The sequence below is a fragment of the Dermacentor variabilis genome, chromosome 6 (genome assembly GCF_050947875.1).
Source record: "Dermacentor variabilis isolate Ectoservices chromosome 6, ASM5094787v1, whole genome shotgun sequence".
NCBI classification, from domain to species: Eukaryota; Metazoa; Arthropoda; class Arachnida; order Ixodida; family Ixodidae; genus Dermacentor; species Dermacentor variabilis.
In genome coordinates this window covers 179083697-179100143 of record NC_134573.1, presented here as the reverse complement: position 1 = coordinate 179100143, position 16447 = coordinate 179083697, and the positions used below count along the sequence as shown (strand labels likewise).

General features: G+C 44.9%; 2 protein-coding genes across 2 annotated transcripts in view; one reads left to right on the top strand and one right to left on the bottom strand.

Moving 5' to 3' along the window:
- The first annotated feature begins 661 nt into the window (after window positions 1-661).
- Window positions 662-7930, top strand: LOC142585897 (DNA polymerase beta-like). Its single transcript, XM_075696983.1, has 2 exons — window positions 662-792; window positions 2132-7930. The coding sequence occupies exon 2, from the start codon at window positions 2355-2357 to the stop codon at window positions 3360-3362; it is 1008 nt and encodes a 335-aa protein (XP_075553098.1). The 5' UTR covers window positions 662-792; window positions 2132-2354; the 3' UTR covers window positions 3363-7930.
- The window catches only part of LOC142585886 (midasin), a 344435-nt gene continuing 331362 nt past the window's right edge, over window positions 3375-16447 (bottom strand). The window contains exons 72-74 of the mRNA XM_075696967.1: window positions 11999-12109; window positions 5786-6990; window positions 3375-3590 (exon numbers count right to left, since the gene is read on the bottom strand). Of these exons, the coding sequence (XP_075553082.1) occupies window positions 3414-3590; window positions 5786-6990; window positions 11999-12109 (1493 nt within the window). The 3' untranslated portion in view covers window positions 3375-3413. The remainder of the gene's footprint in view (window positions 3591-5785; window positions 6991-11998; window positions 12110-16447) is intronic.

The following is a 16447-nucleotide window of genomic DNA, read 5'->3' as shown; positions in this document are numbered from 1 at the left end:
TCAAAAAGAGAATTACGCATACAGCTTCACTGCGTACGTATCTTTCGCACAACCGTTATATGCTGCCGCCGTACCACGAAGGAAAGCTAGCTTATTTAAATTTGCAGTTTGAAAAAAGTTCCGTGACACAAGGCCTGCAGTGCAGCACGTTTTAAAGCACTGAGATCGCTTTTGCAAAAATTCTACTGCTCTAGACACCAAACAACATTAAAAACAAGTTATGCTCACCTTTCCTTGAAACAAACTCGACATGTCGAGCGCAGGACTTGCTTGTGAATACCAGATACTCTCTATTTCACTACAGCACACAGCAGTCATTTCTAATGTCATCTACGACATTAGGCTATCTATGATCAACTCAAAAAAGCTAGATTATCCTATGCATCTTTTAAAACGATTTTTCCAGTCTCTTACTAGAAAAGGGAAATTTATGCCGTCTAGCATTGCAGCTGCCACCTATATGCTCATTGTATACCTTCCTTGCAACGCTCCTCCTCCTCTAATTTTCGTTCAAACGCAAAGCATTCGCAAATTCTTGTTTTCTTTTTATATGTGTGAATTTATTCATTTACCATCAATACAAGCGCTTTGTGTCTGCTGAAATGGCAGCACGAGCGCTGAACAGATCGCAGAAGCAGACGACAACGAACAGGCTATAACTAGCGCCACTCTGCTCGTACGTTTCGTCCCTAACGGTAAAAAGGGCGAACTAGACCAGGCGTGGTGAAGCAGGGAAATCTGTGTGGGTCTGCTCCTTTATTCTATGCATTGTTCTATGTCATGGCAACGCCTGTCGTGGCAATGGTCGTGGTCGTAGCCACGACCTACTAAACTCCAGACCTGCACAGATCTCCCTCCTCCAGCACGCCTGGTCTAGTTCGCACATTTTGCCGCTAGGGAAAGAACGTACGAGCAAACTGGCGCTAGTTATAACCTGTTCGCTGCCGTCTGCTTCTGCGTTCTGTTCAGCGCTTGTCTTGCCACTTCGGCAGGCACAGAGCGCTTCTATTGGCGGTAAATGAATAAATTCACAAATACACAAAAGAAGACATATTTACGAATGCTTTGCGTTTTAATAGTGAAACTAGAAGAGGAGGAGCGGTGCAAGAAATGTAAACAACGAGCATAGGTGGCCGCTGCAATGCTAGATCGACAGCATAAATTTCCCTTTCCTAGCCTCCTTAAGAGACTGGAAAAATTGTTTTAAAAAATTCATAGGATAATCTAGCCTTGTTTAGTTGATTACAGAGAGCCTAATGTCGTAGATGACATTAGGATTTGCTGCTGTGTGCCGTAGTGAAAGGCAGATGATCTAGTAAAAGTATTCACGAGTAAGTCCTCCGCCCGATATGTGCAATAGGCTGATCGATTCTGTTTCAAGGGAAGGTGAGCACATCTTGTTTTTAATGTCGTTGGATGTCTAGCTCAGTGGAAAGCTTGCAAAAAATTAAGCGATCCCAGTGCTAAACGTGCTGCACTGCAGGCCTTAAAGATCGTGTCACGGAACTCTTTTCAAACTGTAAAGCTAGCTTTTCTGCGTGGTACGGCGGCAGCATAACGTTGGTGCTTAACATACGTACGCAGTGAAGCTGTGTGCATAATTCACATTTTGAACTCGCGACGCATTCACGGACAACTTTTAAGAGTTAAAATGAGTGGTAATCGTTCTGTCGTCGAACATTACGGTGGCTTCAAGTTTCTAAAGAGCGCAGAAGCGAATTTTACAACGTGTACAATGAAACTGTTGTGTACGTTGCGAACTCTATACACAATGTGATTTATAATAATCTGCTTGAAAAAGGCAATAGGAGCGGCTATTTAACGCTATTTTAGAGAGCAGCGGACTACATGCTCCGACATTTTTTAGGTTCGGGCAGTCAACTTTTGGAGCCAAGTAACCGATCAAAGCCTTGTGACATCACTGTCACTGTGTTAGCAAAAATCATCAACTAGAGAAGCAGGTCGTCACAACACAACAGCTGCCGTACTAATTACAACGCCTCACAGCCGCCCACCGCGTAGCAGACGAACAGGTTATAAAAGCGCCACCTACGGCCGTCGGTTGAACGAAAGTGGGCGCAAGCTGCTCCCTTAGAAGCCGGATATCTGTGCAGGTCTGGAGTTCCAGTAGGTCGTGGTCGTAGCATAGGTCGTAGCAAAGGCGTTGGGTCGTGGCATTGGTCGTGGTTAACATCGTAGGTTACACAGTTTACATTCGTGCTTTCGTACCATACACAGTACGATTGGCGACGAACCTAGATCAATAGTAAAGCAACAGCGCATCTTGTAGGTGAAATTGGGGCTGTTTGTCTGGTGCAGGCACGCGAGTGTTCTTGTGGAGCTGTTATTTTGACATGGGAAAGAAGAAGTGGAGCGAGACGGGTAATCCGAACAGTGATGTTTGCGAATTCCTGAACGAACTAGCGGACTACGAAAAGAACGTCACGCGTAACGTTTACAAGAGCAACGCGTACCGCAAAGCAGCCGTGACGCTTGAGAAGCTCGACAAAAGAGTGGAAAGTGCACAAGAAGCAAAAGCCCTTCCCGGTATCGGCACGAAAATTTCGCAAAAGATAGAGGAGTTCCTACGAACGGGAAAAGTTGCGAAACTAGAGAAAGTTCGTAGCGATGAAAGTACAAATGCTATCCAAGAGTTAACTCGGGTATCGGGAATAGGACCAGCGCACGCAAAGTCCCTTTATGACCGTGGCATTCACAGCATTGAGGACCTGCGTCAGAACCAGGACTGTCTGACGGAACACCAGAAGATAGGGCTGCGTTACTTGGAAGACATCGAGAAGCGCATACCTCGAGAAGAAGTTGGTCTTTTGGAGGCCAGGGTTGTTGACGCACTGCACCAGTTTGATGAAGACTACGAGGCACTAGCGTGCGGCAGCTATCGAAGAGGCCTGCCTACGAGCGGCGACATCGACTTGTTGGTGTGCCACAAAAGCTATCGATCTACAGACAGGAGGCCGCCCAAACTGCTGGCACGTCTCGTGGAATACCTTCGTCAAGTGGGCTTTATCACTGACATAATGTCTTTGGGAGAAACAAAGTTTGCGGGTGTGTGCCAGCTCGATTCTTCGCGGCCTCACCGACGCATAGACATCCGCATACTTCCTCAAGATCAGTTCTTCTGCGGTTTGCTGTACTTCACAGGCAGTGACTTGTTTAACCAGAGCATGCGTGCGCACGCCGTTCAGCAGAATATGAAGCTCAGTGAATACGCGTTACGTCCAATTGGTTGCACAGGCATCCCAGGGGAGCCTCTGCCTATAAATAGTGAACGTGATGTGTTTGAGTGGTTGGGCTTGCCCTTCTGGGAGCCACACAAGCGCAATGGGCCTCTTGGGCAGTGAACACTGCGACTGTGGAATGGTACAAAGCAAATTTATTCACACATAATCCTGCTAGGCTTGCAAGACCAGTTCAAGCCACTGGCGCAGTGCCTCACCCAGGACAGCTGGCATTGAAGCAAGGTCCCGGAGAAGCAGGTAGAAGGGGAACGGGAAACGCTCCATGTAACTGCGAAGCTTGACTTGCCCTGAGGGCCCGAACTCTGGTTGCCGAATTTCAAGGATGGAGTCCTAGTGAGCCAAAGTCAACACCAAAAATGACTTTAGCAAGAAGGCAAAACACTGAAGCAATTATTTTTATCTGTCTCCTGATGTATTAAGCATATGTCCAATGGAAAAATATTTGCTAAATCTATGGGTAACAGCAGTGACATCACTCATATACAAAAGCTCTTTTGAAGATAATGTTCTGCATTGTCACAATGAGTAAAGTTAACCTTTACTGTCTTATATTTCTATATCAGAACAAACCAATTTTTAGACTAGCTAAAGTAACCATTGATGTATAAAAACTAAGATGTTGATTCAAGGAGAAAGCAATGAAAGAGTGCTAGCAGCATCTCTAAAGACATCATTCATGATGAGCAAGCCCTTGCGATGCTCACTTGATGTTTGCTTATTGATTCTGTATTCCATGAATGATACTAAAGATTAAATGTGAACTACACGAATTAACACCCATTTGCCTACTGTTGAATCAGTTGAGTCGCCCTGTTCAGTCTCCCTCTCGCACATACTGCACCGAGAAGACAAAATTTTGAACATTTATGGTCCAATGATTTCTGCAGGAATATTGTAATGCCTTACAAGGAATATCTGGCTTGTAGAAAAACAAAAGCTAAAAATAATAGAAGAAATAAGACTGCCAACCACAGTAATTGCACAAATTACATAGACTTGGGCCACTGATAATTTCTTCCAACAATTTTGCAACAGTCCATAGGCTGCAGCAAGCCTAGATCGGGCCTTCTTGCCATACCTTTGAAGCCAGGCACCTATGCCATGTAGCAGTCTTCAGATAATTTGTGGCCATTTTGCACACTCATGATTGTAAATTTAGAAGACTGCTCCTTGTGATCTGCTGAACTCATGACAAGCATTCAAATTAATGTGAAAGATTGCAATAACATTTTCTTTTTCATTCCTTTTGCTCATTCAAATGTAGAGAATATAGACTTTATAGCTAAAAATTAATATTCGAACTAGAAATGGCTAAAAGAGAGAATATTTTCAGTATTGCTAGAGCTGAGGGAGAGACCTTAGCGACAGCTGCAGATGTTAACTTTGCATGCTAATAGAGATGACTAGGGTAAACGATGAAATAATAATAAAAAATTTTTACCACACACTAATAAAAATGGATATGCAGGCTGAGCAAATGCTACAGGTCAAAAGTGCCTTTGTCGTGTGCAAAGCAGATGCAGAACTTACCCAAGGTCTAAAAACATCTTGCAATTTAAGGTGAGCATTCTTACAGAGGCATAGCAAGTTCCTTAAATAATTCCTTGAAGTTGTGAAACACTTGTGCACAATAACTATAAGGGCCAAGTCCTCGTAAACGTCACGTGTGATATAAGTTGCCCTCATTTCAACTTTATTGTGCCACATGTTCTTGCCATTGAGAGAAAAAAAGACTTCTTTTTCTATAATTTCTTCCCGTTGTTATCAAGCCATCAAATGTATATCATTAATGTTGAACTCCAAGTGTGCTACTAGTAACCAGTTGCGGCATGCCAAGGTAAAATATTTACGTGGTATGGTCAAGAGGAATAACGGTAACCAAGAGGCCGCGAGTGGTGCTGGCTAACACTTCTAGGGCTAATCTTTTAACATAGATGAATACCCAAGAAAGTTTACGCAAGGACATCCGTCATGGCAGCTTATTGGTAAAGCACACATAGTGCTGAAGATGTGGATTCAGCTCACACCTGTGGCAAGTTGTCCTTTTGTCCACTTTCACATCTGCTTTTCCTTATTATTTCCACATTTCAATTAAAAATATGTTAATTTGCCCTATGCGTTCCCAGCCTTCATTATCTGTTCACTTCATATGGTTGTGCAGCATGGTTCACACTTAAAGGGAACACGTAATGAGGTAGGCAATGTAACTGTAACATTTCTTAATGTTTATCAGAAACGAGCGGCTCATATGATGCAATAAATGAACATATACACGTGAAAAAATAACCCGCAGGCCTTCATGCCATATTTAGCTGTAATAATGGTGGAATACTAATCAGGTGTTCTTTGTGGACAGAACTGTGGTTCAGATGCTATGCTTGGCAGAATTGGCAAAATGTTGAGGCACAGGGTTTGTTCTTGCAGCCGCCAACATGCTTGAGTAACAAATGCAGTTCACAAAGTGAAGGAGTGAACAAAGCAAAAATGAAGGTACTTTGGAACATGAGAAAAAAATACACACTTGCCTTGCCACCCAAGCTGTCCAACACAACAAACACCATAAGAAGTCCCTGTGAATGGGCCTTGCACACTGCACTTGCTACGTCCCCTTCACTGCAGATGCCTCGGCCATCCGAAATGATGAGCAGTAATCGAGCCGTGTCTGGGCCTGGGGGCAAGAGCTCTGTTGCCGCCCTCAGAAGAGGAGCTACACGTGTACGTGTCTGCTGGAAGTTCAACAGCCCAGCCACTGTGGCACCCGACTGCCGTGTCCATGGCTGGCCCAACGAGTGCAGTATTCGCACTTGCTCACCGAAGCTCACCACACCCAGCTCCCCTGCCTCCAGAAAACTTAGTGCCTGGGCCAGGAGTGCCAACGACTGCAGAGCAAGAGGCCCACTAGGGCCCATGCTGAGCGAGTCATCGATGGCAAGCATCACGCGGTACTGTCTCTGTGAAGGCTGCACCCTCCGCAGCCAAATCTTATCTTTGCGCAGCTGGCTTGCCAAGTATGCAATTACGCGTCGCATGCTGAGCCGCTTGCCAGACCTGAAGTCGCCTCGAAGCCGGGATGCCTTGGTTGGCTCTAGCACAAGCCGGAGCTGTTCGCAAAGTTCCTGCACCAGTGGAGCAACATCACGCTCTGCCTTCTCCCAGGCTGCCCATGTCTCTGACCCTGGCTGGATGGTGGCCACTTCCCACTCGGCCAGCTGGTGTACTTCCTCATCCATTTCTACTTCTGCCACAAGATTAATACTGGTGTGAAAGCTTGGTTCAGGGCCACGTTCCACAAATGCAGTCTCCACAACAGTGCCTGGCTTCTCCTTTGTTTCTGCCTTCTCTGTAGTGGCTGCTTTTCTATGTGTGGCTGGAGGCTTTTCTGAATGATCTTGGTCTTCCTCCATAGTTTCTTCTTGGTCTTGTTCCGTTAGTTGGTCTGGCATTCTTTCCTCCTCTGCATTCTCTATTGCGGCCTGCGCTTGCTCTGGTGTAGCTGTATCAAGTGCGACTTCATCGTGCACCTCCTCACTGGTGACATGCTGGAAGAGCTCGGCCCTTTCCTTGTCCTTCGGCTGTGTGCTCTGATGCTCGGTGGTGTGCAGTTTGCGGGGCTTCGTACCTTCTGGGTCCGCAGTGGTGCGCATCTCCGATGTTTTGAAAGGCACTGACTCATCATCAGCCTGGCTCTCGTTGCTTGGGCCAGACCCAGAGAGACCTCTGGTCTGCCCACCTGCGTGCAAACAGTGTGAAAGCAGAAGTTGAAGAAAATTGCCTTGTCCCTGCTTGTAACACAAGACAGTAGCCCAGCTCTATAGGTATAGACCAAGAGCGTACAAAGTATGTTGGGCAAGGTAATGCGCATAGATTCCTGTCAATGGAGACTATAGCTTTGAAGTTTCAAAAAAAATGCAGAAAAATATAACATAGAATATGTCGTAATACTCGCTGCTGCAATGCAACATGACTGATGTGACATATAACAATGCACAAACTTTCGGAAGAGGCACACCAGTTTACAATTCTAGTGCACCAAGCAATGCTAAATGGTGGAAGTTTGCAGTACTGGATGTTTTAACAAGTGTTACATTCCTTGAGAAACAACTTAAAATCTGAGAAAAACTGCAACAATTTAGTAGACTGTGCAATTTGTGAGAATGCGCGACTCTCGCATGTCCCCTGATATGTTGTTTTCCCGCATGGCTCCAATCTCCTGTAATCCGGCTTCGCCGCGTGGCTTGGTGCCAGCGGTCTGGTTGAAGCGCATTGCGAAAGATGGCGCGAGTGTGGCTCTCCTAAGGCCACCTAACAGCGGAGTTACTTGGGCGCAAAAAGGAGAAGGCTTTTCCCCTCTGACTCGGAGTCGGCGAGCGGCACGGATGTTCTGCGTGTGCGCCGATCCGTGCTTCTGCGAGACTTGTCTCGCAAAGCCTACCCTGGAATGGATGAACACGATAGTTCAAACTCACTACCGCTCGCGTGACCGTACGCGCGAATGACCAGGCGTTGGGGTCCAGCATGGGGTGAACATATTCGCTCGTTTTCCGGTCGCGGTGAGTCGGACTTCCGCGATTTGTCGCGTGCCCAACGGCATGCTTTGTGCACAGCAACTCGGCTAGAAGGCATTAATTAGTCTATGAAAGGTGCAATAAATGCGTTTGTGATTGTTTTCACTAGTGCGCTGTCATTCCTTTGTCCCAAGAGCACGGGTGAGAACCCCACAAATTACAAACAGAGTATATTAAAAGTCAATGCATACAAGAAAGCATACAATTGCCCCATTTGAACAAGAACTATTGGTTAAAACTTAATACTACAGCCCACAACTAGAAGCAAATATGTTTTAAGTGCATGATTTAAATACGACCAACACAATGCAGAAATGTGCTCTTGTAACATTCATGTATATTTGGCTTACATGAACCCTGGTATTAAATTAACATAGAACAATGTCACATTTATGTTGCCTGTGCTCAACATTGAACATAAGAAAAAGCTACATTATGTGGTATAGTATGCATATCACACAAGTAAGGTTAGTGATTTTTGTGGCTAAGGCTAATATCTGGTGCTACACAGGCGTATTTAGTGTCATTCAATGCTACAGTGACAATACATGTCAGTGCAGCAGGTTACTTTACAGTTGAAATATCCAAAAACAAAAGCTACTTGTAGCTTGAAAGTGCAAACAATGTCTTTAAAGGGGCCCTCACCAGGCCTCATAGCAAATTTTGGTTATACGCTGGAAGTTGTTACATGTCCTCTAGGGAGCGTTCGGCCGAAAAAATTTTTCAAGTCTGCTCATTAGTAGCCGAGATAGAAATATTTCAGTGCCACGAACCAATGATTTTAGCAGGCGGGCTCCACTGCCAAGCAAGACGCTCTCTCCACTTGCCCCGTCTAGCCTTCGCAAGCGAAATTCCTTCACCGCATTCTCCCATACCAGACCTTGAGGGTCGCGTGACACATACGTCACAGGCCCCGGCTTCATTTATCTTTTCTCCTCACATTTTTTTTTTTTCGGTGCTACGCATTTCTGCTGACGGCGTCGTGCGCATTCGCGCAGCGCACGATTTTGCGTGCTGTGCACAAGGAAACATGACTAGCGGTATAATTCAGTGCTACATGAATACTGAGGAAGAACAAGTGGATCGCAGAGCATGATCATGCACTGGAGCATGGTAGAAAATGGCATGGTTTCGGTACCTACGCACGTGACCGCACGACCGTGGGAACAAGCAGACGAAGCGGAAGTACACCTCTCTTGCTTCAGTGCGAAGTGAAACAAAAACATGCAGACATTCCGTTTGTGTGTTTTATTATTTCTCTAACCCTCAATTCCTCAATTCAAGCATCAGATCGCACAGACAACAGATGTTGTCTTGAATAATTCTCGGACACATGTCACCATGAGCGACGTCACACTGTGGACACCAGTACGTAGGCGCAGGTACACGAGTACATCATCCTCCGGCTTGCAGCGCGGCGGCCGCGAGAAGGAAAAACGGCGTTCGGTTTTAAATTTCAGATCTTTCTACGGTGCGTAGCAATGCAATACTTTGCAGAGACGATCGTTATCACTCAGTGTATGCTTTGCGCTTGTCAGCTCAAGATGGCCAGACCTGGTGAGGGGCCCTTTAAAGTATGCTAATAGGCATTTTCCAAACGGAGTTTGCTTTCTCAGAAGTTTTCTTTCGTGTCCAGAAGCACACCTATCATATGATGTTGAATTATAAAGCTGGATTGGTTCAAGCAAAATGCACTGATAGTGTTTAAAAAATTTGCGAGAGACACTTAAGACTGCTTATGAGAGGGAATGCGAAAGCATTATGGCTCCTTTGGTGAGATGTTTTTATTTTATACATTCGTGACGTGGCGCTACCTCCTCGTCATTCGGCTGTGCCGTCACATGCTCAATGACATATGCACTAGGCCACGTCTTTAGTCAGCCAGATAGCTGCGACGTGACGTGTGCAATGATGCACGCACCAGGTACACCTTTAGTCAGCCAGAACTGTGGAGCCGCCGTGGTGTCAGAGAAGCGTGACCCTGGAGGTCCGATTTCGGTTCCCACCCAGACCGAAATGTACGAAATTTTCTTTTCAAAGCCATTAACTTACTTTGTTTTCAGAAACCTCCCTGAGAAGCCCGACATTGATCTGAGCAATTTTTTATGCGTTTTAAATTCTTTGTGCCATCGGCCATTTTTGGTACCATCACTCAGTCATGCTGATGCTGCCATATTTTCACGTAAGGGTGCATATAATGCTTTGCATTAAAAATGGAAACTAACTCTGCTGACAACTTCTTTAAACAAATGGTCATGGTAATAATATTGCTACATAGTATTAGTGTTTTGCTGCTCATCAATTTTATCAGCAATGAGAGCACACATTGAATAGTGCTTTGAGTTATCAAGAAACCAGCACACTGCTAATAGCATCAAAATTTAATGCCAATAAATTTGCCAGTGTGCGAATGGCATTCATAATGCAAGCATTAGCAGTCAATACCATCAAGCTTGTTTGTGTGACAGAGGTGTCTCATGCCCCTGTTGGAATGGGTTTCCCTATGCCTTCCTGGGATAAAATAACACTCAGTTACATTTTTGCTAAACTTGACTCAATACATGCTCTGATGTAGTATTTATGCAGTACTCAGTAGTGGTCAAGATAGTTTAGGTTTCGGAGCAGAAAAAAATAAATTATGGAGCAGTTTGAGCAGAAAAAGAGGCCTTTTTGAAACACTTGGAGCTGTACACGAGTGATGAGTTTGGTGTAGCCATTTGGTGCAGCTTGTTACAACTGCATAATCAATAAATGCTGCTCCATAGTAAAGGAAGACACAAGGCCAACAGTGAGCAGCAGCTAGTTAAATGTGTCTTCCCATGTATGGCATGTCATGAACAGTATGTTGCAAAGAGACTTATTTGGGGAGGTAAGACACTTTTGTAGACAATTACATAAAATCTTGTAGGCTAGCGAGAACAAGGCTATGTGGCCAGCCTTAAGACACACAAGATATTACAACAGCGCTATAACAATTCATGTCATCAAGCATAACACAAGAAGTGATGGCAAATGTTTTATGTGCATTCCAAATGACAGATGCGCTTTTGTGCTATTTAGGGAAATACACAAAATGGGTAGTGCATTCAATAATGATGCACAAAGTTATGACAAGAGGCCGACATTGCATATACAAGTAGTGTCGGGGATGAGATGCTGCCATACAGTGTGTCGCAAAGATGGTAATTGCTGCTGCAAACATGGTACCATGCCATAGAATCACTTCTACTGCGAGGTGGTTTGTCAGTTTTCTAGGTGTCGTGTGACCTTTACAAATAGATATGAGTCTATGCATAACTTTAGCCAATGACACTCAACCGACCCGATGAAGCAGTGACGCCGATTACGGTTTAACAGCTGTTGCAGAAAGCTTGCTGCTAAATGCTCATACAAGTGGCTAATTGGCAATTTGTTTCAAGACCATGCGTAGGGCTTTCGACAGCCACTGAGGCGATATTCTGGTCTGTGGGTGACTACAACTACTGCGAGAGCTTGTAGACGTTTGTTTCTGTGCACACTTAAAGTTACTTGTTGAGAGAAAGTTCTGAACTACATGCCTAAATGCGTGAATCCGTGTGCCTTATTCTGATGGCTAATCTGTCCTATCTTCACACACGATAATGCATTTTCCGTAGTGCTCTGCTTTCATCGCTGTTCCCTCTGCTGACATCGCATATGGGAATTCTTTCAATCTGTGTTGTCAACCTGGACAAACATTGTACCGACATAGACAAAGGGTTGTGGAAAGGCTGAGTGCAAGGCACCAACGTCAGCCATGTGTATTACAGAATATTAGAAAAGTTGAATAGTACAGACAAGTGATCCACGAATTGAATTACCATTCAATATTTTACTCGTATTCGTACATCCCTAATGCACACCCCTAATGCACACGCACACCTCTATTGAAGAAATTCCATGACAGTGTAAGCAGGCAAAAATAGCACACTTTGGTGCAGTTGACAAACATGGCAATTGAGTGGGCCGCAGCATGACACAAACAAGTAGAATTGGAGCAAAATGGTGCAAATGGCACAGTTGAACCTACACCAAGTGCTTGGACAAAAATATAACAGCAGCACACTACTGTTAGCCAAGAAGACTCATCAATATGTGCAGAAGTAAGTGGTGCTTCTAATGCAGCAGACCTGAAAAGCAAGTTACTTGGCTCACCAATGTCTAAGGTGCCCTCCTGCTCCTCGGCATCTTCATGTGACGATCCCTGCTCTGCTTTGCCAGCACTTGCCCCACTGCCAACATTTTCAGCGTCAGTTGATGCGTCACCTAGCATGGGAGGAGTGAAACATTGTCACACAGCTGGGCAGTATGTGGCACCTGACAGTGCACAACAATTCCTAAAGATAGCAAAGAAGTAAAGCACACACACATATGTAAATAGTTCTTTGCTCTATCCTCTGCTACCCACCAACACACCACCAAAACACACTGCTGATTCATTTGGCAAAATTTGCCCAATACTAACGCGCCCCTGAATCAAACGTGCGGCGTGAGCCAGCTGTGGAAGATCACAACAAACGCGCGAGCAGTGGCACGAGCGCGTTCATGCGGTTATGCCAAGGAACGGAGACACCCAACCCAGGAATGGGCGCCTAAGACCTTCGCTCTAATATGGTGCCATCTCAGTCTTGTGCGGCACTGTGCTTTCCTTCTCACCCTTTTGTTATACTCTCCTCATTCGCTTTCCTCCTTGCGCTCTCTCCGCTACTGCTGTCTTTCATCTCCCACTGTGTTCCGCGTTCGCTCTTTAACCCTTCACTGTGCTCGTTCACTCAAATACAAGAGATGCCGAGGCATGCTGATACTCAACACAGGAAATGTGCGCAGAGCTGCGCTCTAAAACAAGCAATAACTACTACCATTTAACATGAAAACTGTTTACAGCGCAAACACATGCAACCACAAAGTATAAGGGACAGGACACAAGCGCTGACTGTCAACTAACTTTTATTAACGGAAGACGGGTGCCTTATATAAGGGGAAAGGCAGAAGTGAAGGGGGAAGGGAGTGATACAATCGGGGAAATTGACGATGCGCATCGATGAACGAATGTGCCAGCAGTCAACGCATTCAGATGCGAAGAAACAAGAAAACGAAAAAAGTAGACAAACACTAACAAAAGGCGAGGGATACTAAGATACAATGAAATCAGTAAGCAGCCGCTTCCAAAAAATGAAGCTCTGCCGCAAAAAGCGATACAGAAGGGGTGCTTACGCACTTGCTGCCATATTTGTGTATGTAGAACGCTTCCAAACTGACGCGCGCCGTCGCGTCGGCACTTTTGCCGAGAATCTTCGTCTCTCCCAAACGGGCCTCGCATCCTGTGCATCCAATTACATGCGCGACCAAATGTGCGTACTTGTCCTTTAAGTTGCTTAAATTTCGGGCATGTTCCCCCAAGCGTTCATTAATGCAGCGGCCGGTTTGGCCGACATAAGCCTTTCCACACTTCAAGGGAATGGCGTAGACCACTCCTGTGGCACACTTGATGAACGGCTTCTCATGTTTTAGCTGGCAACCTCTTTTTTTAGAGTTGCAGATGCGTGGGCATAACTGTGCCAGCTTGTTGGGTGCCGAAAAAACAACAGAAACACCATGCCTGTTGGCTACCTTCTTAAGACTGTGCGAAGTCCTGTGCAGGTACGGCACAACCAAAGGCTTGTCGGTCTTCCAACGGTCATCTTTTACTCGTGTTCCCAGTTTTAGCTTCTGAAAGAGGGTCTCAGCCACCGCAATCAAAACCGAATGGGGGAACCCCGCCGCCACAAGTCGGCTGGCCTGATTCTCAAAACTTGTCTGCATCAGGTGCGGGCACGACTTCTGAAGAGACGATTCCAAACAATGCGACGCTATAGCTCTTTTTACAGTTTTGGAATGCGCTGAATCATATGGCAGCAAGTCCTTTTTTGCGCGAGGGAAGTAGCCCCAGCAAACGTGCTCTTCATCAAAGGTTAGTCTCAGGTCTAAAAACTGTAAGGCGTTTGCGTCAGGTAGTTCGTGGGTAAAATTTAGCCCAAGTGCATGCTTGTCAAATGCGTTTAAAACTTCACCTACTGTAGAGAGGTAGGTGAAGGCCGTCTGCTTTTTTAGAAGCACTAAAAAGTCATCTACGTATCTAAAAACCTTTAAAACGAACCCCCCCAAAAAAGACCTATCTAAAAATCTATCTACCTTTGCTAAAAAAATATCGCAATGAATTGGAGCCACGCAGGACCCAATTCGGATACCGTTGCGCTGCAAAAAAGGTAGGTTGTCATAAACAATAAAAGTAGATTTGAGGTAAAACTGCAATAACGATATAAAATTATCTACTGACAAGCCTGTTGAATTCCGGAATGACACTTCGCTGTTTGCTTCTACGCATTCTCTAACAGCCAACAAAAGCTGATCTTGAGGCAAAGAATAAAACAAGTCTTGTACATCTACGGAAAAGCCAAAGCCAATGTTGTCTGTGCTCTCAAGAAACAGCGCGACATCCGTAGATTTCTTTGTTAAGAACGGATCATCCAAAGCAAGCATTTTGAGATGCTTTTGCAGAAACCGACTAACGTTTATTTGCCACGAACCTTCTTCACTAACGATAGTCCGGAATGGAATATCTGGTTTGTGGGTCTTGGCTGTAAAAAATGAGTTTAGGCTACTACCTCTGCTATTAGCAATATCCCTCGCAAGTTTGTCAAGATTTAATTCCCTGCAGAAGTTAATAAACTTGGTCTTGACCCTAACGGCACTCTTCTTAATGGGCTCAAAATTCTTACTGATTGCCACTTGCACTTTTTCATTGAACATTCCCTTTGGTAGAACAACAAACCCTGTCTCTTTGTCTGCTTGAACAAGCATAAGGTTCTTTCTTTTAAACAAAGAAACCACACCATTTCACACATTTCTATGATTCTGCGCGTCAAGAACATTGTCGCTACTTATTTTCGAAATGTCAAGTCTATGTGGTTGCACCACAATGCAACATGAAAGCATGACAGGGCCCTCCTGTCCTGACACTTGAAAATCACGTACTATTTGCCTCTTAAAGCTGAATAGAGAGGACATGTAGTTATACTACGTGCTGTTTTATTTATTAACAGTTTTATAACATGTCACACATGTTATAGTGCAGTCCCAGTCAAATCCTTATTCAAGTTCTCTGACCACATGTACACACTATCACACAGTGGTGGCTCAACAAAGACGGAGCCTAAGAGTTCTTAAATACACTTGTTAAATATGGGAGCTCTGCCTTTGCAGGTAGTCTTCAAAGAATGGTCCTCCTATCCCCCATTTACATATGTTGTTCAATTGCTGCAGTGCTTGTAATCGCTAGTTTGTAATATATGCACTGTTTTAATTTTTATTTCTGTGATATACATAATTTATATGTGATGTTTTTATTCATATGCCATGCATTTTTTCAATGTAAGAATCTTTTTTAAAGCTTGCCTAGACTTTTAAGGGATACGTATGCTTTTTAGTAACGATTTACATTCAGACTGTACACAAGCAGCAACAGATTTGGAAAAGCAGAGACTGACAAGCAACACATTCTTTTTAGATCACAGTGGCCTTTTTGTCAACATTGCGGCTGCCGATTTCACCTGTTTCAGTGTCGTCTGTGGATAAATAATCTCATAGCAAGTACTCTGGCGTCATTTCACCATCAGAAGACATCTAATGGAAGGTTTGAAGACTGAACAGTGAAACTTTCTCATGAGCATCGTACTTTTTGTAAATACAGTAGAACATGGTTGATACGTTCCCGTTACGTGTGTTTTCCCAGCGCCAAGGTTCGCAATCGAGATAGCAAAAAATGACCCAATAGAGTTATGCTAATCTTTTACCACATCATACGTTCCCAGAAAACACTATTTTTCAGCACCAACATTCAGTGTGTCGCCAAACTGCGATCATATGGTATGTTTTCTGGCTGCTAGATCCCATGTAAACAAGAAAATGCACGAGGTGCACGCTATCAAGAACAGTATATAGCTGCCTGCTGCGACAGCTTCACTGCAATACTCGCCCGCAAGTATCTCGTGAAAAGGCCGGCATGCACTCAGTTTCCCATTTCGGTACCAGCAAATCTTCTCCAGGGTATTTGCCCATGGCATTCAGAGCTAACACCGCCAATCCTATTGTGATAAGCACCTTCGCCTATCTGCTTCACAGCGCGTGGTGCCGTTGGAACCGTAGTGCACGCTTTTAATAAGCGATAACCGAAACGCGCCACCGCTCCCTGCTGCAGACTGTGATCGTGTGTTTTCCGGCTGCTAGACCCCATGTGAACAAGAAAAGCCACAAGTTGCAAGTGATAGAGAACAGTATACCGTTGCCCGTCTCACGTGAAAACGACGGAGCACACAGTTTCAAATTCTGGTACCAGCAAATCTCCGCCCCGGTCGTCGTATGCCGCATTCACAGCCGCCAAACCTATATGTGATCAGCATCTTCACTTATCTGTTTTGCAGAGCATGGTGCGTAGTGCCATTGGTAGCGTAGTGCACACTTTTAGTAGGCGATAATCCAAACACACCACCTTTCCCTGCTGCAGGCGGCGTGATGTACGTGAGCATCACATTTCACTTCGGCGGCATCTGGCGTCGCCCACCAGCT

Coding starts and splice junctions, on each gene's coding strand:
- LOC142585897 (XM_075696983.1), top strand. CDS start 2,355: ATGGGAAAGAAGAAGTGGAGCGAGACGGGTAATCCGAACAGTGATGTT.